At 45.2% G+C, this 27,240-nt stretch overlaps 1 protein-coding gene across 1 annotated transcript; it reads right to left on the bottom strand.

Annotated features, from left to right (window-relative positions):
- Window positions 1-406: 406 nt before the first annotated feature.
- On the bottom strand, window positions 407-27,240 carry EIF1B (eukaryotic translation initiation factor 1B). Its single transcript, XM_077269066.1, has 4 exons — window positions 26,948-27,240; window positions 2,976-3,139; window positions 1,929-2,030; window positions 407-744 (listed from the first exon to the last, which is right to left on the bottom strand). Exons 1-4 carry the CDS (start codon window positions 26,976-26,978, stop codon window positions 700-702), a joined length of 342 nt encoding a protein of 113 aa, XP_077125181.1. The 5' UTR covers window positions 26,979-27,240; the 3' UTR covers window positions 407-699.

The raw sequence follows: 27,240 nt of genomic DNA, 5'->3' as shown, positions 1-27,240 counted from the left end.
GGCACAACAAATATTTATAGTAAACATCTCTTATCCCCCTCCTTCCAAATTCCACCCTTCTCCCCACAAGAGCACTTTTTGCAGATCAACATTTCTGCCAAATGCGCCCACATACGGAAAAGTGGTTTGACTTATGTTATAAACTGACACTGCAATCTAAGTCAGGCCAATTAGTCACCTCCACTGTACTGACAACTAGTAGAAGTTTATTGTAAATTATGTAAAGTGCTGGGATGGCTTTTATGCCTTTTTTTAAATCAAAAACAGTATTAACAAGAACCCCAAGTTATTTAAATGCACTTGCTTTTAACTTAGTTACAGAAGGTCATTAGCTCAGTTTGTTTCTTGTAGGTTTTGTCCATTGTAAAGTGTGCAGTGTGACCAGAAATGAGAATGAAAACCAATGTAGGCAGCAACAAACATGTTTTAATACAACAAAAACATCAAATCAAGTGGAAAAAAAGTTGACAGATCACTAAAACATTTCCATTGGAAATGTGCTAAAACCTTTTATTCCAACCTACCATCTCACAGCTATTTTTTTATGTGTTACTAGCCTACTCTTTACACACTTTTGATAATCATGCACAAAAGGACCTAGAGTTGAATGCTCAGACATTTTAAAAGTCCTTCTACTGCAAATATTCATTTTTTTGAGTGTGCCAGCCTTGGCAGGAGAATGATGATATAATTCACATCTCAGAAACCATGGACCTTCAGCTGTTCTTCCTTAACAATGCCAATCTGCAGAAAAACAAATTACAAGTGAATTAGTGTTGCGCATAGCAAATTCACATCAAGTGGTTTATGAGGGTGACAGGTGTTAAGACACCCCACTGATCTCATAGACAGTTTTACAATACGGTTTGGTTTTCAGTAACAGATAATTGTCACAATACCAGAAAAGATATCATTTGATAATGATTTCCTGTCAAATATCACACTAAGCCACAAGACGTCTTCCTCTGGCAAAAAGGCAATTTTTGGCTGAACTTAAGGTTGTCCAAAAGTTGTGACCTGGTATCTTCACACCAATTTTGCCTAGCGCCATCAAGATGTATTAAGCAGGGTCATTGACACCACAACTCCTCATTAATGACCAGCTGTGGTATACCTTACACCAAGAATTTTACCCCAGTGTTTGAAGAAAGATTCATGGCGCTGTGTACAGTGCTTTTCAGACACTGGATTCATAAGGAGGCACGGATCTCTTAATGGTTGTTTGACTTAAAACAATCCTCATCAAGAATTTCATCAACAGTGCTGGTCTTTATGAATCTGAGACAAGTCCTAAGTACGAAGAATAACTTCTCATTGCGTAAGTCATTTGCTTTGAGTTTCCTGACCAGTAGCTTTGTATTCCACTAGAACTGCAGCAGTTATTTTTATTATTTTTATTATTATTACCCCTCTGCACCAGAAAGGCTTTTCTAGAAAAGTAGAAATACATCATCAGATTTAAGAAACAGACTTTGCAAACAGCATACTGTGCAGCTTTTCAGAGCAGAATACAAATAAAAGCTGCTCTATGATTGGTTGCTATGGGCAGCAAAGTATTACTTTAGCCTGTTTTATAACTTTACAACAAGTGAGACAGGGGCAGGAAAGGCACTGCTTTGTGAAAAGTGCAGGAGTGAGAAGCTAGAATGTATTTGATACATTGACTTCCTGCAAACAGGATGACTAGCTCTATGCCACATTTGCTAGTCTGGTAGTCAGATAAGGGACAATGTATAAAGGACACAGATGGCATGAAGTTTAAACTAGTAGAATAGTGTGAGCAAGCAATATATTTAAAGAAGAGACTTGCTGCAGTAGTTGAAGTCATGACTTGATTTGTAAGGGGTATTAAGGGAATGAAAAGAACCTTTCCAAGGTTTGACAGTATGACCAACTCAGTCCTTGATAAGCCAGCCAGGACTGCTTACCTCCATAAGAAATTGACAGATGTTTTTCCTTTGGTCACCCTGAAGTTGAATGACTTCACCGTACTCTGGATGTTCAATCACAGTACCATTACAGGCAAATTTCTACAAGGTAGAGGAAAAATAAAGGCTGTAACAAAAGGGCCACTTCATTTCACAGCAATCTGCACTTTATTAGTGTCTGCTGAACTATATCAGTACCATTACTAGCCACCTTCCAGAAACATTGCCATTTTATAGTTTTGACTTTCTAAGTGAAACATTTACCGTATATACTCGAGTATAAGCCGAGATTTTCAGCCCAAATTTTTGGGCTGAAAGTGCCCCTGTCGGCTTATACTCGAGTCACGGTTGGCGGCAGGGTCGGCGGGTGAGGGCGCTGAGGCATACTTACCTGCTTCCGGGGCTCCTGGCGCTGTCCCTGCAGTCCCACGATCTCCGGGTGCCGCAGCTCTTACCCTGTTCAGCGGTCACGTGGGACCGCTCATTGGAGAAATGAATATGGACTCCACTCCCATAGGGGTGGAGCTGCATATTCATTTCTCTAATGAGCGGTAATGGTGACCGCTGATAGAGGAAGAGGCTGCGGCACCTGAAGACCAGCTGTCCGGGGGAAGGAGCGGGATGCCGGGAGCAGGTAAGTATTACATATTCACCTGTCCGCGTTCCACACGCCGGGTGCCGCTCCATCTTCCCGGCATCTCTCCGCACTGACTGTGCAGGTCAGAGGGTGCGATGACGCATATAGTGTGCGCGCCACCCTCTGCCTGAACAGTCAGTGCAGAGAGACGCCGGGACGGGACGCTGAGGAGCTGCAAGCAAGAGAGGCGAGTGTCATTTTTTTTTATTGCAGCAGCAGCAATGGCACAGCTTTCTATGGTACAGCTATGGGGCAATAATGAACGGTATGGAGCATCTATTTTTATTTTTGAATTTCACCGGTAGCTGCTGCATTTTCCACCCTAGGCTTATACGCGAGTCAATAAGTTTTCCCAGTTTTTTGTGGCAACATTAGGGGGGGGTCGGCTTATACTCGAGTATATACGGTACCTTCTTAAAGGCTTTTACAAGTTTCTTTTTGTCGTAATCATCTGCAATACCCTGTACAGTGGTCAGAGTCTTTCTGCCGTTTCGTTGTTGAATTCTTATATGGATATAATCTTCAGTCCCTGCCGGGAGTAAGTCGTCACCCTTAGTTGCATCAGCAAAGGGGTCTGAAAAAAAATAAAAAAATAATAAAATTTAAGACAGTTTAAACACACACAAAAAAACCATGACCTTCTAAGAGCCATAATTATTAGGCCATGTGCACACGATGCGGATTCTGATGCGGATTTTTCCGCAGTGGATTTGCAAAATCCGCAGTGCAAAACCGCTGCGGTTTTCACTGCGGATTTTTGTGCGGTTTCTTCTGCGGGTTTTCAACTGCACTTTCCTATTGGTGCAAGTTGAAATCCGCAGAAAGAAGTGACATGCTCCTTTTTTTCCGCAGAGAATCCGCGTGGATTTTTCTGCATCGTGTGCACTGCGGATTTTGTTTTCCATAGGGTTACATTGTACTGTACACCATATGGAAAACTGCTGCGGATCCGCAGGGTCAAATCCACTGCGGATCCGCAGCGTGTGCACATACCCTTATTCTGTTGATGCAGAACGAGGAAAGATGAATTTTCTCTTTTTAAAGTCACTTTTAGGGGTGGAACAAGCACTCATTTTTACAGCACTACTTGTAAAAATAAAAGGTCTCCATGATTATGGCAATACCAGATTTTTGGTCTTTCTATAATTTCCAGTTTTAAGACTAACGGTTATTTATTTTTTTTAATCAATGAAGCACTGAAGGCTTGATGTGCGCTACTGAGGCTGTAGTTTGGCATATCGGTGGTTATAGAACTCATTGTTTCAAGTGCCATAGAGTTGGAGTCAGTTCGTTTTGGTTGAGTCGGTATAAAAATGGACCGACTCCTAAAATATACCATAAATTGTGCACAGTATTTAAATGTAGTAAGTGTTGAATATTTTCTCATGAGAATTTGCGAAAGCTGTAAAATCCTATAAATGTCTGTTTTATTCCTGAACGAAGGATCTCTGCTTTTAGTTGAGATGAATTTGTGCTGCAGTTCATGTACATGCTCAGTAGTAAAGCTCCTCTACGGATCAGAGCAAAGAACTGAAAGAATTCCTGCAGCCCTGCACTCAACAGGATTAACCCCTTCATGACCCAGCCTATTTTGACCTTAAAGTGAACCTGTCACCTGAATTTGGCGAGACCAGTTTTGGGTCATATGGGCGGGGTTTTCGGGTGTTTGGTTCACCCTTTCCTTACCCGCTGGCTGCAATATTGGATTGAAGTTCATTCTCTGTCCTCCGGCGTACATGCCTGCGTAAGGCAATATTGCCTTGCCAAGGCGTGTACTCCGGAGGACAGAGAATGAACTTCAATCCAATATTGCAGCCAGCATGCAGCCAGCGGGTAAGGAAAGGGTGAATCAAACACCCGAAAACCCCGCCCATATGACCCAAAACTGGTCCTGCCAAATTCAGGTGACAGGTTCCCTTTAATGACCTGGCCATTTTTTGCAATTCTGACCAGTGTCCCTTTATGAGGTAATAACTCAGCAACGATTCAACGGATCCTAGCGATTCTGAGTTTGTTTTTTCGTGACATATTGGGCTTCATGTTAGTGGTAAATTTAGGTCGATAATTTCTGCGTTTATTTGTGAAAAAAGCGGAAATTTGGCTAAAATTTTGCAATTTTCACATTTTGAATTTTTATTCTGTTAAACCAGAGAGTTGTGACACAAAAAAAAGTCAATAAACATCATTACCCACATGTCAAATTTACATCAGCACAATTTTGGAAACAATTTTTTTTTGCTAGGATGTTAAGGGTTAAAATTTGACCAGCGATTTCTCATTTTTACAACAAAATTTACAAAACCATTTTTTTTAGGGACCACCTCACATTTGAAGTCAGTTTCAGGGTTCTATATGGCTGAAAATACCCCAAAGTGACACCATTCTAAAAACTGCACCCCTCAAGGTGCTCAAAACCATATTCAAGAAGTTTATTAACCCTTCAGGTGTTTCACAGCAGCAGAAGCAACATGGAAGGAAAAAAAATGAACATTAACTTTTTAGTCACAAAAATGATCTTTTAGGAACAATTTTGTTATTTCCCAAGGGTAACAGGAGAAATTGGACACCAAATGTTGTCGTCCAGTTTGTCCTGAGTACGCTGATACCCCATATGTGGGGGTAAACCACTGTTTGGGCACACGTCGGGGTTCTGAAGTGAAGTAGTGACGTTTTGAAATGCAGACTTTGATGGAATGCTCCACGGGCGTCACGTTGCGTTTGCAGGGCCCCTGACGTGCCTAAACAGTAGAAACCCCCCACAAGTGACCCAATTTTGGAAACTAGACCCCTGAAGGAACTTATCATGTGTGGTGAGCACTTTGAACCCCCAAGTGCTTCACAGAAGTTTAGAACGCAGAGCCGTGAAAATAATAAATGTTTTCTTTCCTCAAAAATAATTTAGCCCAGAATTTCTCATTTTCCCAAGGGCAACAGGAGAAATTTGACCCCCAAAGTACGCTGGTACCCCATATGTGGGGGTAAACCACTGTTTGGGCACACGTCCGGGCTCAGAAGGGAGAGAGCACCATTTGACTTTTTCAACGCAAGATTGGCTGGAATCAATGGTGGCACCATGTTGCGTTTGGAGACCCCTGATGTGCCTAAACAGTGGAAACCCCTCAATTCTAACTCCAACACTAACCCCAACACACCCCAACACACCCCTAACCCTAGTCTTAGCCCTAATTCCAACCCTAACCCTAAGGCTACGTGCCCACGTTGCGGATTTGTGTGCGGATTTTTTGGCACAGTTTTTGAAAGATCTGCAGGTAAAAACGCACTGCGCTTTACCTACGGATTTACCACGGATTTCCAGTGTTTTTTGTGTGGATTTCACCTGCGGATTCCTATTATGGAGCAGATGTAAAACGCTGCGGAATCCGCACAAAGAATTGACATGCTGCGGAAAATACAACGCAGCGTTTCCGCGCTGTATTTTCCGCACCATGGGTACAGCGGATTTGGTTTTCCATAGGTTTACATGGTACTGTAAACGTCATGGAAAACTGCTATGAATCCGCGGCGACCAATCCGCTGCGGATCCGCAGCCAAATCCGCACATAGCCTAATTCTAGCCCTAAGTGCAGCCCTAACGGAAAAAAAATAAATATATTTTCTGTACTTTATTATTGTCCCTACCTATGGGGGTGATAAGGGGGGGGGGGGTATTTACTATTTTTTATTTTGATCGCTGTGATAGAACCCATCACAGCGATCAAAATGTACAGGGAACGAATCTGCCGGATTCATTTCCAAATCATTTTCCAAGATGGCAGCGCCCATGCGAGAAGACCGAGGACACCGGGACTAGGTAAGTATGGGGTGGTTGCGATCGGACAGCAGGGGGGGGGGGGGGGGGGGCTGAGGCAGAGGGGAGAGGAAGGCGCTTAGGACAGGATGGGTATGTTTTCTCTGTATGCTTCATGTTTTAGTTTGCTTTTCCTCTGAGCTCCTGTTTGGAGATGTTAATTGATCTGATGTGCTTCCTGTTATTAGCTCTGGTAGCAGTTATACCCCAGAAAGAAACTAATTCAGAACACTTGCTCCTCCCCCCCTTCATAGACTGAAACATCATGATGTGAAAAATCTACTAAGGCTACGTTCACATTTGCGTTGTTGGGCGCAGCGTCGGCGCCACAGTGCAAAACGCATGCACAACGCAGCTTTGTGACGCATGCGTCCAATTTTGGCATGATTTTCGGCGCAAAAAAACTGCATCATGCAGCGTCCTCTGCGCCCTGACGCTTGCGTCACAAAACGCTAGACAACGCATGTCCATGCGCCCCCATGTTAAATATAGGGGCGCATGACGCATGCATCGCCAAACCTGCGCCCGATGCAACGCAAATGTGAACGTAGCCTTAGCTGTACTCAGAAACACCTGAGACTGAAAGTTTAGAGTAAAGCTATTTAATAACATTAAACTTATTTGTCATCTGTACTATTGATTTATGCAGAGTTTGATTTCTCTTTCTTTCTATCTAAAGTTAGAGGACAATTCCCTATTCTAGCACAAATTACAAGATACCTTTTTATAGGACAAAATGCTGTCATTACAAAATGCATAAGAAGCTTCCTATGGAGTCAGCAACATTGAGTATTTCACATTAACTCAAGATAAGTATTGTGTTGGCAAGATTAATACCTTCACCCCAGAGCTTTTTTCGTTTTTTGCTTCCCTTATTTCCAGAGCCATTACTTTTTTATTTTTCCGTTAATATGGCCATGTGAGGGCTTATTTTTTGCGGGACGAGTTGTACTTTTGAACGATTATATTGGTTTTATCATGTCGTGTAACAGAAAACGGGGAAAAAAAAAAATTCCAAGTGCGGTGAAATTGCAAAAAAAGTGCAGTCTCACTTGTTTGGCTTTTTTGCTAGGTTCACTAAATGCTAAAACTAACCTGCCATTATGATTCTCCATTCCAAAGTTGGCTAGAAAAAAAAAAAAATGTGCGCAATATTCCGATAACAGTAGCGTCTCCAATTTTCGTGACCTGGGGTCAGGTGAGGGCTTATTTTTTGCGTGCCGAGCTGACGTTTTTATTGATACTATTTTTGTGCAGGTATGTTCTTTTGATTGCCCGTTATTGCATTTTAAAGCAATGTTGCTGCGACCAAAAAAAAAAAAAGTAATTTTGGCGGTTTGATTTCTCGCTACGCCATTTAGCGATCAGGTTAATCCTTTGTTTTTATTGATAGATCGGGCGATTCTGAACGCAGCGATACCAAGTGTGTAGGTTTGATTATTTTATGGTTTTATTTTGCATGGGGCGAAAGGGGGGTGATTTGAACTTATATTTTTTAAATATTTTTAAACACTTAATTTTGGCATGCTTCAAATAGGATAGGAGGCTAGAAGCATGCACAACCCGGTCTCCTCTTCTACATAGAGGTGAAGCACAGATTACCTCTATGTAGCAGAAATGCAGGGTTGCTTTGAACGCCGACCACAGGGTGGCGCTCAAAGCAATCGGCCATCAACCATAGAGGTCTTAAGGAGACCTCTGGTTGTTATGGCAATGCACCAATGACCCCCAATCATGTGACGGGGTCAGCAGTGCGAGCACTTTCGGCCGCGTGGCCAGGAGCGCTAGTTAAATGCCGGTGTCAGCGTTTGACAGCGGCATTTAACTAGTTAATGGGCATATCACGATTCCGCTCATTGCGCACACATGTCAGCTGTACAAAACAGCTGACATGTTGCGACTTTGAGGTGGGCTCCCCGCCAGAGCCCACCTCTAAGCGAGGGTTCTGCCAGCTGATGTACTATTCCGTCAGCTGGCAGAAAGGGGTTAAGACAAATAATGTGAGCTCAAAAATCAGTGCATACTCAGGCAGTGATAAAAGTACGCACACGTTGCAGATTTGGCCCTGCGCATCCGCAGCAGTTTTCCATGCGGTGTACAGTACCATGTAAGTCATGGAAAACCAAATCCGCTGTGCACATGCTGCGGAAAATTCTGCACAGAAACGCAGCGGTTTATTTGAGCATCGCCTCTAAGGCCGGTTTCACATGTCAGTGGCTCCGATACGTGTAGTGAGTTCTCACGTACCAGAGACACTGACACGTAGACCCATTCAAATGAATGGGTCTATGCACATGCCTGCGTGTTTTCACGGACCAGGTGTCCGTGTGCAAAACACAGCCATGTCCACCTTTCTCCGTCAGCACGGTCTGCAAAGCGTCCCGCACATGTGCACATTGAGAACAGTGTGCACGTACCGCTGCAGGAGAAACAGAGCTACAGTTAAGCGCTGTCCCCTGCGTGTGGTGCTGAAACCGGCATTCATCCCTTCTTTCCTGCTCGGCTGAAAGCAGCGCTTGCAAGAGAGAAGGGATGAAAGATCAAGTTTTTTTTTTTTGTTTAAAATAAAGTTTGGGGTAACCTCCCGCGTCCCATCCCTCCCCACCCCCCGCCCGCTTGCAGAGAAATACTCCAGCGCCGACAGCTTGTTCTGTGTGAGCAGTTACGTGGTCCCGCTCATTACAGTGATGAATATGCGGCTCCACCTCCCATAGGGAGTCTGTTACATACTGCAACTGACAATGCTTCAAACACAAGTACAATTAAATGGAATCTGTCACCCCAAAATCCGCTTATAAGCTAAGGCCACCAGCATCAGGGGCTTATCTGCAGCATTCTGTAATGCTGTAGATAAGCCCCCCCGAAGTAACCTGAAAGAAGAAAAACAAATTAAATTATACTCACCCAGGGGCAGTCCAGGTCCAGCGCCTCCCATCTTCATATGAGGACGTCCTCTTTGCTTCTTGCTGCAGCTCCTGTGCAGGCGTACTTTTTCTGCCCTGTTGAGGGCAGAGCAAAGTACTGCAGTGCGCAGGCATCAGGCCTCTGACCTTTCGACACCTGCGCACGGCAGTACTTTGCTCTACCCTCAACAGGGCAGGTAAGTACGCCTGCGCAGGAGCCGCGGCAGGAAGAAAAGTACATCGTATAAAGATGGAGGCGCTGGACCCAGACTCCCATCGGTCCGGACCCACCCATGGGTGAGTATAATCTAACTTTGTTTTTCTTCTTTCAGTTTACATTGGGGGCCTTAGCTTATAGGTGAATTTTGGGATGACAGATTCCCTTTCAACTGATTAATGAGAATAATGAAGATGAATAGCAGCTAGAAGAAAACTTCAGCTTTAGTATGTTTGAGATGGAATTCCACAGTCCTTCCATATTACTATAGAAGAACAGCAAAAAGATACTTTACAACTAGATCTTGTTGAAGCCGCTTCAAAGCCTTCAGTCTGCAAGAGTGACATGCTGGAACTCTGGCAAAGTGAGAAAATTGGCTATTGCTGCCAGAACCCCTAAAATTGTTTCCATCTTGGAGACATGCTGGAAAAGAGGCAATTGTGGATCAAGCCACTTGGTGGGGTAGCACCTATTTCATGATTTAGGCCGCTTTCACATTTGCGGTTGTGTCTGCAGCGTTTGACGCATACGTCTCGATTTCCTATCTTTAACATCGTAGACGCAGGTGTTTGCTTATGCATGTGTTTTTTAGTGGTGTGTGGCGGGGCGCAGCTAAAGCACCATGTTGGAATTTGAGGCAGCAAATTTCTGTCAAATATGTGCAGGTGGATGAGTGCATTTAAAAATAAAACAAAATAGAAAACACATTACTGTCTATGGGAAAGCATGTCTATGCATACCATGCGTTTGCATACTTTGGACTGCGCATGTCCAGGAACGGATTTAGACATGCCCATTGAGACGCCCTCCTGGAAATATCAAATGCATACACATAAATGCGCAAACAAAAAAAGGAACAAACGCGTTTGCCACCATGTAAGCTGATGCAACTAAAAAACGCTGCGTTATCATGCGTTTGCAGTTGGACGATATGCTGCGGACTCAACCGCAAATGTGAACCTAGCCTTAGTGATTGCTTGAGCTGAAACCTTTTGTAGACATAGCCAACTCTCAGGTAACCATACATACACCGAGGATTTAACTCCTGGCATTTTCATAATTATGTGGAAGAACTTGCTGTTTTGCTTGTCCCAAAGAGCAGGTTTAATCAGATTGCATTGCTACTTCAGTCAAACTGAGAGACTACCATTACAAAATAAAATTCTTCTGCCAGCCATTTGTGGACCCAAGTCATCATAAATTGCTGGATGATCAAAAGCTCATAAGGAAAAGCTCTGACTGAAGTAGCAGTTATGATGAGTGGCTACAGGACTACCTAGAGCAAGGTCTTGCCAGTGCTACCATATCTTCAGTCGCATCAGATGAGGAGTTCAATTTTGAAGAGTATTTGGACATGGATCAGGCACAGTATTGCTGAAGGGAGAAAGATTCCACTCAAAGCCAACAACTGGTCCATATTTCAACAAAATCTCACTTGCCCTCAGAAATAGAAGAGTTCAACTGTTCATCAAAACTGACTGCATAAGCCAATTCCTTTATACCCTGAAATGGTTAGAAATGTTGCCCATGCGGTTACCGCTTTGCCACCAACCCTAGTATAGAGGTTGTTTTCTAGCCTTAAAATAATTAGATCAGATTTGAGGTCATCTATGAAGCATGATTTGATGGAAGCAATACCATTTCTCAGAACACATTCATACGCTGCACAATTATTCAGTATGTTTGATGAAAACTGCCCCCCCAACTGCAGTGTATTGCAAGTTTACAATATTTTAACATTTGTGTTCTAAAGTTTCATTCCAATATATTTTATGTTCCATCTAAATAGCTTGATTATTATAATAGTGATTACATGCCTAATGTTACCATTTTTACTACAGTATATGTATCACTTAAAAATGAGCAATGTTTGAAGGAGTGTGAAATTGAGGAGTTGGAGGTTTGGCTTACCAACTCCACAGCCCTGCCGGTAGCTGTGTCAGTGTCCAGAGCATGGAGTAGACACCAGGTGACGTAGAGGGCACTGTAGGAGGGCAACAACCCAGCAGCAGGACCGCTACCTCCTTTGTGCAAGGAGAAACAGGAGAAGCAGTGCCAGAGCCCTGCAAAAATGATCTCCAGTAGACCACTGGTGTCCATGTATCTGCTCATTCTGTCAAAAACAGACTCAATAAGGGTGGTATGAAGGCCTGACATCCACAAATGGGTGTTATGCTTACAGCCCAACACCATGCAGGCTGATTAGCATTTGTCAGAGAACACCAAGATTGGCAGATTAGACATTGGCACCCTGTGCTCTTCATAGATGAAAGCAGGTTCACACTGAGCACATGTGAAAATCTGGAAATTCCATGGAGAAAACATTCAGCTACCTGTAACATCCTCGGGATGACTGGTTTGGCAAAAGGTCAGCAATGGTGTGCAGAGGCATTCCTTTGGAGGGCCGCACAGCCCTCCATGTGCAAGCAAGAAGTACACCGACTGCCATTAGATACCTGGACTGAAATACTCAAGCATTGTGAGACCATATGAAGATGCAGCGGGCCCTGGGTTCCTTCTTAAACATGACAATGCTAGGCCTCATGTGGCTGAAGCATCAGCAGTTCCTGCATGATGAAGGCATTGATGCTATGAACAGGCCTGCCTGTTCCCTAGACCTGAATCCAATCAAGCAGATCATGTCTCGTTCTCTCCACTGCACGACAAGCTCTATCCTCACCCACCCCTTTTAGATTGGGAGCCCTTGCGGGCAGGGTCCTCTCCTCCTGTACCAGTTGTGACTTGTATTGTTCACGATTATTGTACTTGTTTTTATGTATACTCCTCCTCACATGTAAAGTGCCATGGAATAAATGGCGCTATAATAAATCCACGATCGCCGTGTTGCACCACCGATTGTCCAGGAGTTGACAGATTCCTTAATCCAGGTCTGTAAGGAGATCCTTCAGGAGAACATCCACCACCTCATCAGGTGCATGCCCAGGCATTGTAAGAAGGTCTTACAGCCACATGGAGGCCACACTACTGATCATCATTTCCTTATCTTGAGGAATTTCCACACAGCTCTCCATGTGCTAGCTAGAGGTAATCAGACTGCCATTACTTAGGGTACCGTCACACAGTACCATTTTGATCGCTACGACTTGTGACGTTCTAGCGATATCGTTACGATATCGCAGTGTCTGACACGCAGCAGCGATCAGGGATCCTGCTGAGAATCGTACGTCGTAGCAGATCGTATGGAACTTTCTTTCGTCGCTTGATCACCCGCTGACATCGCTGGATCGTTGTGTGTGACAGCGATCCAGCGATGTGTTCGCTTGTAACCAGGGTAAACATCGGGTAACTAAGCGCAGGGCCGCGCTTAGTAACCCGATGTTTACCCTGGTTACCAGCGTAAAAGTAAAAAAAAAAAAAAACAGTACATACTCACATTCCGGTGTCTGTCCTCCGGCGTCTCGGCGTCTCTGCAGTGTGAGCGCCGGCCGGAAAGCGAGCACAGCGGTGACGTCTGACGTCACCGCTGTGCTTTCCGGCTATGGCGCTTACACAGTGGAGAGAAGCAGAACGCCGGGGACAGACACCAGAATGTAAGTATGTACTGTTTGTTTTTTTTAAGTTTACGCTGGTAACCAGGGTAAACATCGGGTTACTAAGCGCGGCCCTGCGCTTAGTTACCCGATGTTTACCCTGGTTACCGGGGACTTCGGCATCGCTCCAGCACCGTGATTGCAACGTGTGACCGCAGTCTACGACGCTGGAGCGATATTCATACGATCGCTGCGACGTCACGGATCGTGCCGTCGTAGCGATTAAAATGGTACTGTGTGACGGTACCCTTACTGTCATGAGATCCTCAGACCCATTATGAGACCATATGCAGGTGCACTTAGCCCCAGGTTCCTTCTGATGCATGGTAATGCAAGGCCTCATGTGCCTTAAAGGGAACCTGTCACCCCCAAAATCGAAGATGAGCTGAGCCCACCGGCATCAGGGGCTTATCGACAGCATTCTGGAATGCTGTCGATAAGCCCCAATGTATCCTGAAAGGTTAGGTTATACTCACCTGGGTGGGCGGTCAGATCCGAGTCGCGGTCCGGGGGCCTCCTATCTTCATAGGATGACATCCTCGTGTCTTCACGCTGCGGCTTCGGCACAGGCGTACTTTGTCTGCCCTGTTGAGGCAGAGCAAAGTACTGCAGTGCGCAGGTGCCAGGCCTCTGACCTTTCCCGGCGCCTGCGCACTGCCCTCAACAGGGCAGACAGTATGCCTGCGCCAGAGGCGCAGCGTGAATACCAGAAGAGGATGTCATCGTAAGAAGATGGGAGGCCCCGGACTGCGACGTCCATCGTACCGGACCGCGCCTGGGTGAGTATAATCTAACCTCTTTTTCCTCATCTTTCAGGATACATCGGGGGCTTATCTGTTATGATCTAGTAACCTTGGAGCCGCATGAGAGACTCTCAGGAGAGGTGGAACCTGTACTGACCGCAAACCCTAAACTAACACTGCAACTAGAAGTAGCCGTGGGATGTACCCAACACGTCCTAGACATCTCGACACAGCCGGAGGACTAAATACCCCTATAGATGGAAATTGGAATTCTATCTTGCCTCAGAGCAGAACCCCAAAGGATAGGCAGCCCCCCACAAATATTGACTGTGAGTATAAGAGGAAGGACACACGCAGGCAGAAAAACAGGATTTAGCAAAAGAGGCACTTCTAGCTAAATAGAAAAGGATAGGACAGAATTCTAAGCGGTCAGTATTAAAATCCTAAAAACATCCACAGCAGATAATACAAATATTCCACATCTAACTAAAGACATAGAAAGTATATCTGCATCTCCTGAGAATCCAGCGTGACTGAAAAATCCAAACAAAAGTCTAAGCTGGACAAAAACACAATAAATTGCACTGAATTGCAAAGCACACTGCATGTGTGCACAGAGACAAAAAAACAGACACTTGTCTTATCTGAATTTGGCAGCAAGGCATGAGGAGCCAGAGAGAGAGATGCAATCCCTCCAAGTACAATGGACAACTGGCACAGACTCATGGATCCTGCACACCTAAATACCTAATAGAGCTGCAATCAGCAGAAACACCTGTCCGGATTACAACCCCAAGACAACTGCACTACCACCAACCAACGGAGGGAGCCCAAGAGCAGAATTCACAACAGTACCCCCCCCTTGAAGAGGGGTCACCGAACCCTCACCAGAGCCCCCAGGCCAATCAGGACGAGCCAGATGAAAGGCACAGACCAAATAAGCAGCATGGACATCAGAGGCAAAAACCCAAGAATTATCCTCCTGGCCATAACCCTTCCATTTGACAAGGTACTGAAGCCTCCGCCTCGAAAAGCGAGAATACAAAATCTTCTCAACCACATACTCCAACTCCCCATCAACCAACACAGGAGCAGGAGGATCAACCGAGGGAACAACGGGCACCACATATTTCCGCAATAAAGATCTATGGAAAACATTATGGATGGCAAAAGAGGCCGGAAGGGCCAAACGAAAAGACACCGGATTGATAATCTCAGAAATCCTATAAGGACCAATAAACCGAGGCTTAAACTTAGGAACATGACAGGAAGACAACCAGACCAAATCCCCAACCCGAAGCCGGGAACCAACACACCGACGACTGTTAGCAAAACGCTGAGCCTCTTCCTGAGACAACACCAAATTGTCCACCACATGAGCCCAAATCTGCTGCAACCTGTCAACCACAGAATCCACACCAGGACAGTCAGAAGGCTCAACCTGCCCAGAAGAAAAACGAGGATGAAAACCAAAATTACAAAAGGGCGAAACCAAGGTAGCCGAACTAGCCCGATTATTAAGGGCAAACTCGGCCATTGGCAAGAAAGCCACCCAATCATCCTGATCAGCACACAAAGCATCTCAAATAAGTCTCCGAAGTCTGATTAGTTCGCTCGGTCTGGCCATTTGTCTGAGGATGAAATGCGGAAGAAAAAGACAAATCAATGCCCAGCCTAGCACAAAAGGCCCGCCAAAACCTAGAAACAAACTGGGAACCTCTGTCGGACACAATATTCTCCGGAATACCATGCAAACGAACCACATGCTGAAAAAACAACGGAACCAACTCTGAAGAGGAAGGCAATTTAGGCAAAGGCACCAAATGAACCATCTTAGAAAACTGGTCCCAAACCACCCAAATAACCGACATCCTCCGGGAAACTGGAAGATCTGAAATAAAATCCATAGAAATATGCGTCCAGGGCCTCTCAGGGACCGGCAAAAGCAACCCACTAGCGCGGTAACAACAAGGCTTGGCCCACGCACAAGTACCACAGGACTGCACAAAAGAATGCACATCACGCGACAAAGGAGGCCACCAAAAGGACCTACCAACCAAATCTCTGGAACCAAAAATACCAGGATGGCCAGCCAACACAGAACAATGAACCTCAGAAATCACTCTACTAGTCCATCTATCAGGAACAAAGTTTCCCCACTGGACAGCGGTCAGGTTTGTCAGCCTGAAATTCCTGCAGAACCCGTTGCAAATCAGGGGAAATGGCAGAAAGGACCACCCCTTCCTTCAGAATGCCGACCGGCTCGAGTACCTCAGGAGAATCAGGCAAAAAACTCCTAGAGAGGGCATCAGCCTTAATATTCTTAGAACCCGGAAGATACGAAACCACGAAATCAAAACGGGAGAAAAACAGGGACCATCGAGCCTGTCTAGGATTCAGCCGCTTGGCAGATTCGAGGTAAATCAGATTTTTATGATCGGTCAAGACCACAATACGGTGCTTGGCTCCCTCAAGCCAATGTCGCCATTCCTCAAACGCCCACTTCATAGCCAACAACTCCCGATTGCCGACATCATAATTGCGTTCAGCAGGCGAAAACTTACGGGAAAAGAAGGCACATGGTTTCATCAAGGAACCATCAGAATTCCTCTGAGACAAAACGGCCCCTGCCCCAATCTCAGAAGCGTCAACCTCAACCTGAAACGGAAGAGAAACATCTGGCTGACGCAACACCGGGGCAGAAGTAAATCGGCATTTAAGCTCCTGAAAGGCAGAGACAGCCACAGATGACCAATTCGTTACATCAGCGCCTTTCTTCGTCAAATCGATCAGGGGTTTAACCACACTGGAGAAGTTAGCGATAAAAAGTAGCAAAGCCCAAAAATTTCTGAAGGCTCTTCACGGATGTGGGCTGAATCCAATCATGAATGGCCTGAACCTTAACCGGATCCATCTCTATAGATGAAGGAGAAAAAATGAAGCCCCAAAAAGAAACCTTCTGCACTCCAAAGAGACACTTAGACCCCTTCACAAACAAAGCATTATCACGAAGGATCTGAAATACCATCCTGACCCGTTTCACATGAGACTCCCAATCATCGGAAAAAATTAAGATGTCATCCAAATATACAATCATGAATTTATCAAGATAATTCCGGAAGATATCATGCATGAAGGACTGAAAAACAGATGGAGCATTAGAGAGCCCGAATGGCATCACAAGGTATTCAAAATGGCCTTCGGGCGTATTAAACGCAGTTTTCCATTCGTCACCCTGCTTAATACAAACAAGATTATATGCCCCCCGAAGGTCAATTTTAGTAAACCAACTAGCCCCCTTAATCCTGGCAAACAAATCAGAAAGCAAAGGTAAAGGGTATTGAAACTTGACCGTGATCTTATTCAAGAGGCGATAATCAATACAGGGTCTCAAGGAGCCATCCTTCTTAGCAACAAAAAAAAAATCCCGCTCCCAACGGTGAAGAAGATGGCCGAATATGGCCTTTCTCCAAAGACTCCTTAACATAACTCCGCATGGCGGTATGTTCCGGCACAGACAGGTTGAAAAGTCGGCCCTTAGGAAACTTACTGCCTGGAATCAAGTCAATAGCACAATCACAGTCCCTATGCGGTGGAAGGGAACTGGACTTGGGCTCATCGAATACATCCTGAAAATCAGACAAACTCTGGAACTTCAGAAGAGGAGGAAGAGGAGATTGACATCACAGGAACGTCATTATGAACCCCCTGACAACCCCAACTAGTCACAGACAGACTTCCAATCCAGCACAGGATTATGTATCTGCAACCATGGAAAACCCAGCACAATAGCATCATGCAAATTATGCAACACCAGAAAACGACAATCTTCCTGATGGGCTGGTGCCATGCACATGGTCACCTGTGTCCAAAACTGGGGTTTATTTTTAGCCAAAGGTGTAGCATCAATGCCCCTTAAAGGAATAGGGTTCTGCAAAGACTGCAAGGGGAAACCACAACGCCTGGCAAATTCAAAGTCCATTAAGTTCAAAGCGGCGCCTGAATCCACAAACGCCATGACAGAAAATGACGACAATGAGCAGATCAAGGTCACAGAACAGAAATTTAGGTTGTACAGTTCCGATGGTAAGGGTACTGTCTCACAGTGGCACTTTGGTCGCTACGACGGCACGATCTGTGACGTTCCAGCGATAGTTACGATCTCGCTGTGTCTGACACTACTGCGATCAGGGACCCCGCTGAGAATCGTACGTCGTAGCAGATCGTTTAAAACTTACTTTCGTCGTCAAGTGTCCCGCTGTGGTGGCATGATCGCATCGTGTAACAAAGGTTGTATACGATGTGCGCACAGTAACCAACGGCTTCTACATCACAAATACGTCATGAAATTATCGCTCCAGCGCCGTGCATTGCAAAGTGTGACCGCAGTCTACGACGCTGGAGCGATAATGGAGCGACACTGGAGCGTCACGGATCGTGCCGTCGTAGCGACCAAAGTGCCACTGTGAGACAGTACCCTAACCGAACTAGCGATTCTCTTTGTACGCTTTGGGCAGACGGAAATGACATGAGAAGCATCGCCACAATAAAAACACAACCTATTCTGACGTCTGAATCCTTGTTGTTCCGTTCTAGACAGAATCCTATCACACTGCATAGGCTCAGGCATTTGCTCTGAGGACAACGCCACAGCGCGCACAGTTCTGCGCTCCCGCAAGCGCCGATCAATCTGAATGGCCAGAGACATAGAATCACTCAGACCAACAGGCGTGGGAAACCCCACCACAACATCTTTAACAGATTCAGAAAGACCCTTTCTGAAATTTGCCGCCAAAGCATCCTCATTCCATTTAGTCAGCACAGACCATTTTCTAAATTTCTGACAATACAATTCTGCCGCTTCTTGACCCTGAGACAGGGCCAAAAAGGTCTTCTCCGCTTGATCCACAGAATTTGGTTCATCATATAATAATCCTAGAGCCTGAAAAAATGCATCTACATTAAGCAAGGCTGGATTCCCAGATTCCAGGGAAAATGCCCAATCCTGAGGGTCGCCACGCAGCAGAGATATGACAATTTTAATCTGCTGAATGGGATCACCAGAGGAACGAGGCTTCAGAGCAAAAAACAGCTTACAGTTGTTTTTAAAACTCAAAAATTTGGACCTGTCCCCAAAAAACAAATCAGGAGTAGGAATCCTAGGCTCTAAAAGCGGAGTCTGAGTAATATAATCAGAAATACCCTGTACCCTAGCAGCAAGCTGGTCTACACGAGAAACTAATCCCTGAACATCCATGCTAGCACAAGACTCCTCAGTCACCCAGAGGAAAAAGAGGGAAGAAAAGAGAGCAGGCTACAGAAAAAAAAATAAAAATGGCTCTTTCTTCCCTTCTTCTGAAATGCATTTAACTCATTGTTGGCCAGTTGTACTGTTATGATCTGGTAACCTTGGAGCCGCATGATAGACTCTCAGGAGAGGTGGAACCTGTACTGACCGCAAACCCTAAACTAACACCGCAACTAGAAGTAGCCGTGGGATGTACCCAACACGTCCTAGACATCTCGACACAGCCGGAGGACTAAATACCCCTATAGATGGAAATTCTATCTTGCCTCAGAGCAGAACCCCAAAGGATAGGCAGCCCCCCACAAATACTGACTGAGTATAAGAGGAAGGACACGCAGGCAGAAAAACAGGATTTAGCAAAAGAGGCACTTCTAGCTAAATAGAAAAGGATAGGACAGAATTCTAAGCGGTCAGTATTAAAATCCTAAAAATATCCACAGCAGATAATACAAATATTCCACATCTAACTAAAGACATAGAAAGTATATCTGCATCTCCTAAGAATCCAGCATGACTGAAAAATCCAAACAAAAGTCTAAGCTGGACAAAAACACAATAAATTGCACTGAATTGCAAAGCACACTGGGTCATTCCATATCAAGTGATCCAAATATGAATATTTTTTTTACCTTACGTCTTTAGATCTTTTTTATTTTTTGTTTTTATGAAGTACAACTTTAGTTAATTACAAATTAAAAGTTTAAATTTTTTTTCTTCATCAGTTAATTTTTTACAGATTTTTAAAGTTTTGAAAAAGCATGGATTTTGGCCTGGTATGGCTTTACATTTTTTATCATATCTCGGGCTAGAATTAAGATATAGAGGTGGGAGAGGCATCATTTTTCTCAGAACGGTACTGGCTTTCATTTGATATGTCACAAGACTATGTTTCTTTATATTTTGTTTTGGAGAAATCAAATTAAAAATTTTGATGCGCAATTCTGAAAAAAACGTATGTTTTAAAATTGTGAAAACATGCGTGTGTGTTACTTGTGTCCTTGTTTATATTTGTACAGGGATTCAACTTGGGATCTATCACATTTGTATTTTTTTTTTAAGCCTTGAATCATCTGATTTTATGTTTGTGTGAGTTTCTTCCCTTTTTCTTTTCAAATTACAACTTACTGCATTCAACATTTATATGTAACCATAAAGAAACACAAAAAAAAACAAATACCAAAGTGCCAGAATAAATACATCTTAATCATCATAACAACTTGCTCAGCATTTTCAACCTGAATTCATTGAACAAGCCAAAAGATAAAAGGTGATCACATCCTCAAGTGTGATTTTCTAAATACAGTCTCGTCCTAATTATATGTTAAAAACAAGATTCAAAGAACCAATATTTCTACCACCTATTTATACATGGAACAATTTTTTTTCTACTATATCACTAAACATGTCATTTCTGAAGTGTTTAAGAAGAATAGTCCAGTAGTTAAATCCTCGTACTATAAAATATGAACTAATCAAACAATTAATAGTAGGTTTTTACACTGGCCTTCTATCATGTGTCCCTTCTAGTGGATGAAATGTCATCTTGCCCATAAGCGCTCCCTAGCAATGGCCGTCTCCTTCTGTGTCGGAGTATGTGCGGCTGTCATGGTGCTTGGCTCCACCTGAGTTATATCTGATTTTTGTTCACTTTTACAATGTCTGATTTTCTTGGATACACAAAGGACGGCGCTGGACCGGAAGGTGCAGAAAAGTCACTTCTACGTCTTCATTTTCACAATCTTTGGAGAGTCCAGTAGCCGCCAGCGCCGATCATATTCACAGGTCACATAGCCAGTTGTGCCATCCATTGCTGATCTTGTGCCGCCTTCTACCACGTCATGGACGTCACTGTCTTTATTTCCACTACATGGGATGACAGTCCGGTATTGCTGAGTCCCCTGTGATGGGTTCTGCTTCCTGTAACCAATATAACAAACTCTCCTCCTCTTCGTAGTCCTGGTTTGTACAATACATGAACTGGATGTTAAGAATATTTTTCTCCCTCCATTTGAGGAGTTGCCTGGGTGATAAGATTTGGTGTGGATACGGTCTGTGGAGGCCCGAGCTGCCGGCCTGTCACCTGCTCTGCAGTCACCTTCTACCCCTGGTCATCCTCAGCCCTAACAAAGCTTTCTCCTCTGTCCTCTCCTGCTTCTATGTGGTAACATAATAAAATAATACAGTAATATCTAGCAATCATGGATTATTTGGTAAATATAGACCCCACACTGTTAGACCACAGGCTGAACAGATCTGAAATCAAGATTTTTGAACTGACAATGTAATAGTTTTATTTTTTAAAATATGATCCCATAATGATCCCATCTTGTATTTTGGTACAGATGTGAATAGGAGCATAGCAGGGACATGTGCAGTTTTTGAAATTTTTAAATTAAACGTTTTTTTCGGAAATGCGTTTTAAAGTTTTGCGCCTGCGTTCGCATACGTAAATTATCAAAGATACCCTTGTGACATATCTGGTGAAAGCCTGTACTGTTCTGAGTAGAATGGTGTTTATTTTGTTTCTCTATCTCTTTTCTAGCCTGAGTTATGGGGAGAAATGTAAAGGCAGGCAACACCGAAATTCACACTTTTTCCGAACTTTGAAAATCAATAAAAAATAAAAAAAAAAATTCTAGAATTTTTTTTTCTTCGCATTTTGCATTCTCTGACACACTATTACCAAATAAAATCTCAAAAGAATTAAAAATATAGTGGTAAAAATCATTGGTTCACTTGACATGGAATGACCCACTGCATGTGTGCACAGAGACAAAAAAACAGACACTTGTCTTATCTGAATTTGGCAGCAAGGCATGAGGAGCCAGAGAGATGCAATCCCTCCAAGTACAATGGACAACTGGCACAGACTCATGGATCCTGCACACCTAAATACCTAATAGAGCTGCAATCAGCAGAAACACCTGCCCGGATTACAACCCCAAGACAACTGCACTACCACCAACAACCACCGGAGGGAGCCCAAGAGCAGAATTCACACCACTTATCTACAGCATTACAGAATGCTGTAGATAAGCCCATGATGCTGGTGGGCTTAGCACATCTTCGATTTTGGGGGTGACAGGTTCCCTTTAAGCGTGTCAGCAGTTCCTGCATGATTAACACATTGATGCTATGGACTGGCCTCCAGACCAGAATCCAGTAGAGAACATCTGGGACATCACGTCTCATTCCATCCACCAAAGTGGATGTTGCACCACAGATTGTCCAGGAGTCTACTGATGCTTTAATTCATGACTGGGAGGAAATCCCTCAGAACATCCACCACATAATTAGGAGCATGCCCAAGTGTTGTAGGGAGGTCATACAGACATGGAGGACACTACTGATCATTTTCTTGTCTTGAGGCATTTCCACTGAAGTTGGGCCAGCCTGTAGTTTTCTACTTTGATCTTGGTCATTCCAAATCCAGACCTCCACAGGATATTTTGGTTTACATTAACCCCTTCACAACATGCACTGCGATTGTTTGTCTCCTTTGATGTGGGCTCCAGCGCTGAGCCCACGTCTTTCCTGACATATGTCAGCTGTTTTATCATCTGACATGTGCCTCTAACTGTTGTGGGTGGAATCGATCCACCTGCAGCTGTTAACCTTTTAGAGTTTGACAGCGGCATTTAATGCAGGCTTCCAGAAAGTGTGCCCAGAAATCCTGCCCATCAGTGACCCCAGGTCACTGATGAGTTGGCATGACAACCATAGGTCTCCAGCAGACCTCTATGGTTGTCACTGCTGGATTGCTATGAGTGCAGCCTGGTGGTTAGCGCTCATAGCAAGTCAGGAATTCTGCTACATACAGGCGATTTGATCACCGCCTTTATGTAGCAGAGCCAAATCGGGTTATGGCAGTTTCTAGTCTCCCATGGAGACTATTGAAACATGCCAAACAAACAAAAAAAAAAAAAAAAAAAAAAAAAAAAACAAATTTGGTATTGCCATGTTCAGAATTTCCCGATCCAACTACAGAAAAATTAATCTGTAAACGGCGTAGCCAAAGAGAAAGTTGTGGAATTGCACTTTGGCAATTTCACCGCACTTAGAATTTTTTCTGTTTTCCAGTACACGATATGGTAAAACCAATCGAGTCATTCAAAAGTACAACTAGTCCCACAAAAAAAAAAAAAAAAACACAACAAGAGCTCACTGCCATATTGGCGGAAAACAATATATAAAAAAAAAATTTTGTGGCTCTGGGAAGGGGAGCAAAAAACAAACAAAATGGCCTCCATCTGTCATGAAGGGGTTAATCATTTTTATGTATTTGCACTTACATACCACTATGTAATGAATAAAGATTTGCAACTGAAATATTTCCAATGCAGAGGCAGGGCCCGTCAGGGCTGGGGGCGTAGATTCGGCTAATGTGGTGACAACCAGCGCCTGGGGATATTTCCAGGCATGTTTACAGCCGCCGCTCTATATACTCCAGGTGGTGACTAAACAGCTCTGCCCATAACTGAAACAGAATGCTGCTGGGGAGAATAAAGTTACCATATTTTTGGACTATAAGACACCAAATTTTCAAATGAAGATAGGGAACAAAAATTATTATGTGTCAAATGGGGGTCCGTCTTACAGTCCAAATTCAGCTTACCTGGGGAGGGTGTTGGGGTTTCCAGAGACCTCAATCTGCACATGCACCACCGTGGGTGGCCATTTTCATGGAGGCCACCGCATTAAGGCAGTGGAAGTGCAGGGGCTCCAGCCTGTCAAAGACAGCAGAGTCCCTGCACCACCAAATACTACCGCACCAGCCTGATATGGAGTCAGATCATTGTCCTACAGCATCAGACCACTGAACAGCCCGTCTACCCAGCAGAATTGCACGATTCCTGTTGCCACACCACACAAAGACAGGACATTTAACAAATAGATTTGGTAAATAGTAGTGATGAGCGAGTACTCGTTGCTCAGGTTTTCCCTGAGCATGCTCAGGTGGTCTCCGACTGTTTGTATTTGCAACTGCTCGGAGATTTAGTTTTTGTTGACATAGCTGCATGATTTACGCTAGGCAGCCTGACTACATGTGGGGGTTGCCAGGGAATCCCCACATGTATTCAAGCTATCAGCTGTAAATCATGCAGCTGAGGCAATGAAAACTAAATCTGAGCACTAACACTCAGACCACCCGAGCAATGAGTATACTTGCTCATCACTAGTAAGTAGTTTAGATTATGGCACCAAGCAGATAAGGATTTAGGAGGAAGATTGCTTTTCCCTTCAGACCACCCCTTTGATAATCCCATAAGAGCACAAGAACAAAAAAAAAAATTTTACACTCACATGCACCCAATAAGCATACACTGATCCAGGAACGCAGGATTGCATATTAAAGTGAACCAGTCACCAGGTTTGACCAACATGAGATACAATCACTTTTCAGGGCTGATACTCAGCTTTATATAATGCTGTATATCTGCCCCCAACCTGAACCACAAGCCAATAAAAGCTTATTATACTTACCTGCGGTCTGTTCCGGGGGTGTCGCTGGTCCTTGTCAAGCCCCTCCATTCATGGGGATGACACGTCCCTACGTCATTCAGTCTGTCAAGCATCATGCAGGAGTTCTGCCCTGAATAAGGCAGAGCAAAGTACTGCAGTGCGCAGGGAATCTGACAGGGCAGACAAAGTACGCTTGCGCCGGAGCGTGAAGACAAGAAGATGTCATTGCAAGAAGATGGGAGGCCCCGGACCGCGACACCCATCAGACCGGACCGCAGCAGGACTGCCCCTGGGTGAGTAATCAACCTCTTTCTCATCTTTCAGGATACATCGGGGGGGGGATTATCTGCAGCATTGCAGAATGCTGTAGATAAGCCCCTGATGCTGGTGGGCTTAGCTCACCTTCCATTTTGAGGGTGACAGGTTCCCTTTAAGTACATACCCCGGTCCCATTAGGGTTTACTTTAAATATAAGTAGGTGGAAGGTTCCCTTTAAAGGGCTTGCCACCCCCCCCCAGGCATTTTAACTAAAAGAGCCACCTCGTGCAGCACTTATGCTGCATTCTGTCAAGGTGGCTTTTAGTTTTGGTCCCTGCCAACGCTGCAATAATCGCTTTCATAATGTGCCCCCCATACCTCGAATTTGTCAGTGGGGCAGGTCTTTCCCCCCCTAACAGACGCACCACAGCCGTCACTCAGGGCCTCCGTGCGCCGCCTCCTCTTCCTTCATTAGCGTTCCCGGCACCTGCGCTGTTAAGTTTTTAGGCATGCGCAGTTGCCCTTCGAACTTCGACAGCCCTGAGTGACGGCTGTGGTGCGTCTCTCTCAGGGGGAAAGACCTACTCCCTTGACAAATTTGAGGTATGAGGGGCACATTATAAAAGCGATTATTGCAGCTTGGCAGGGACCAGAGCTAAAAGAGCCACCTTAACAGAACGCAGCATTAGTGCTACACAAAGTGGCTTTTAGTTAAAAACACCTGGGGGGGGGGGGGGGGGGAAGGGCGACAGGTTCCCTTTAAGCCATGACAGACTGATCACCATGAATCATTGGCCAGTGATCAAACAAAACTTCTGATCGCATTGGCCCAAAATCATCATAACAGGATCCACGGAGCCTGTACCGACGACTTGTACAGTGGCCAGAGATGGCTGCATCTTGTGATTGTATCAGCTCCAGGCAGTATACACATCCCTCTATAACTACCCCAGCCTCTCTGCCAGGGCTGTGAAGTCAGTAAGCCAAGTCACTGACTCCAACCCAACAGCACTGGTCACTACTGAGCAAGTACATATAGCGCAGCACAGATTAATCTCAAATAAGAACCCAGATCCTTAGATCTGGAGTAGAACAGATAATGCTTTTCTCAAGTTATGGAAACATTTAGGGTATGTGCACATGTTGCGGAATTGGCCCTGTGGATCCGCAGCAGTTTTCCATGCGGTGTGCAGTACCATGTAAACCTATGGAAAACCAAATCCGCTGTGCACATGCTGCAGAAAATTCCATGCAGAAACGCAGCGGCTTATTTTCTGCAGCATGTCAGTTTTTTGTGCGGAATCCACAGCGTTTTACACCTATTCCATTATAGGAAACCGCAGGTGAAACCCGCAGGTCATTTACCTGCAGATGCTGCGGAAAAATCTGCAATGGAATCCACAACGTGTGCAGATATCCTTACAGTGCATCCTGCATTGTACTACTGTACCCAAGTAATTATATCAATTTTAGGTGTCTCGAGTTGGTTCAGTTTATGCAAACTCCACCTGCCCCGCACTTCAAAGCCCCTCCCAGCACCTGCCCCTCAGCACCTACCCCTCCCCGCACCTGCCCCAGCCTCTCGGCACCTACCCCTCCCCGCACCTGCCCCAGCCTCTCGGCACCTACCCCTCCCCGCACCTGCCCCAGCCTCTCGGCACCTACCCCTCCCCGCACCTGCCCCAGCCTCTCGGCACCTACCCCTCCCCGCACCTGCCCCAGCCTCTCGGCACCTACCCCTCCCCGCACCTGCCCCAGCCTCTCGGCACCTACCCCTCCCCGCACCTGCCCCAGCCTCTCGGCACCTACCCCTCCCCGCACCTGACCCTCCCTGTACAGAAAATGACAGGTGTCACTTTCCTCCCCACACAGGACTCCCACGGCGCCCTGTGCAGCAGCCAGAAGGATGGGTGGTCCTCCGGCCTGTAGACCCCCTAGCCATTGCCTAGCAGATAAGAGGCGACATCTCGGCGTCTCCTCTGACACAACATGTCGCCATTTTGTAGTTGGAGACAAAGATGGTATGAGGTGAAGCCGCGATAACGGCGCCGCCCGGCCCGAGTGGGGAGACAGAAGCTTCTTTCCCGGGCCTACAGCCCGGGCCGCAGCTCCGTCGCCGTGAACTACTCACCGAAGGAGTTGAGGTTCTGGATAGAGGACATGCGATATTATTACGTGCACGGAGTGCAGAGGAAAAGGCTGGCGGCGGCCGGAGCGGCGATGAAGAGCGGAGCAGTGCTGATGTGGAGAGCGCGGGCCGGACACTGCGCGGGCACAAGGACTATAGATGGTCAGGAGCGGAGCAGGGATGCCGGGACACGGACTGACGAGTGGCGCCTGGAGACGAGGCCTGCAAAAGCCTAAACTTGCTCGCTTTGCAGTCTAGAATAAAATGGCCGTGTTGCGGCTTTTTAGCTGCTTGCT

This window comes from Ranitomeya variabilis, chromosome 6, assembly GCF_051348905.1.
Source record: "Ranitomeya variabilis isolate aRanVar5 chromosome 6, aRanVar5.hap1, whole genome shotgun sequence".
Classification (NCBI taxonomy): domain Eukaryota; kingdom Metazoa; phylum Chordata; class Amphibia; order Anura; family Dendrobatidae; genus Ranitomeya; species Ranitomeya variabilis.
Note: the sequence above shows the minus strand (reverse complement) of the source record. Positions and strands in the feature narration are given on the sequence as shown.

Excerpts from the sequence above, each read along its gene's own strand:
- EIF1B (XM_077269066.1), bottom strand. The coding sequence starts at position 26,978 with ATGTCCTCTATCCAGAACCTCAACTCCTTCG. Across the intron at positions 3,140-26,947 it reads CCAGAACCTCAACTCCTTCG|ACCCCTTTGCTGATGCAACT; the intron begins GTGAGTAGTTCA and ends ATTTTTTTTCAG. Across the intron at positions 2,031-2,975 it reads TTGTAAAAGCCTTTAAGAAG|AAATTTGCCTGTAATGGTAC; the intron begins GTACCGTATATA and ends TCTACCTTGTAG.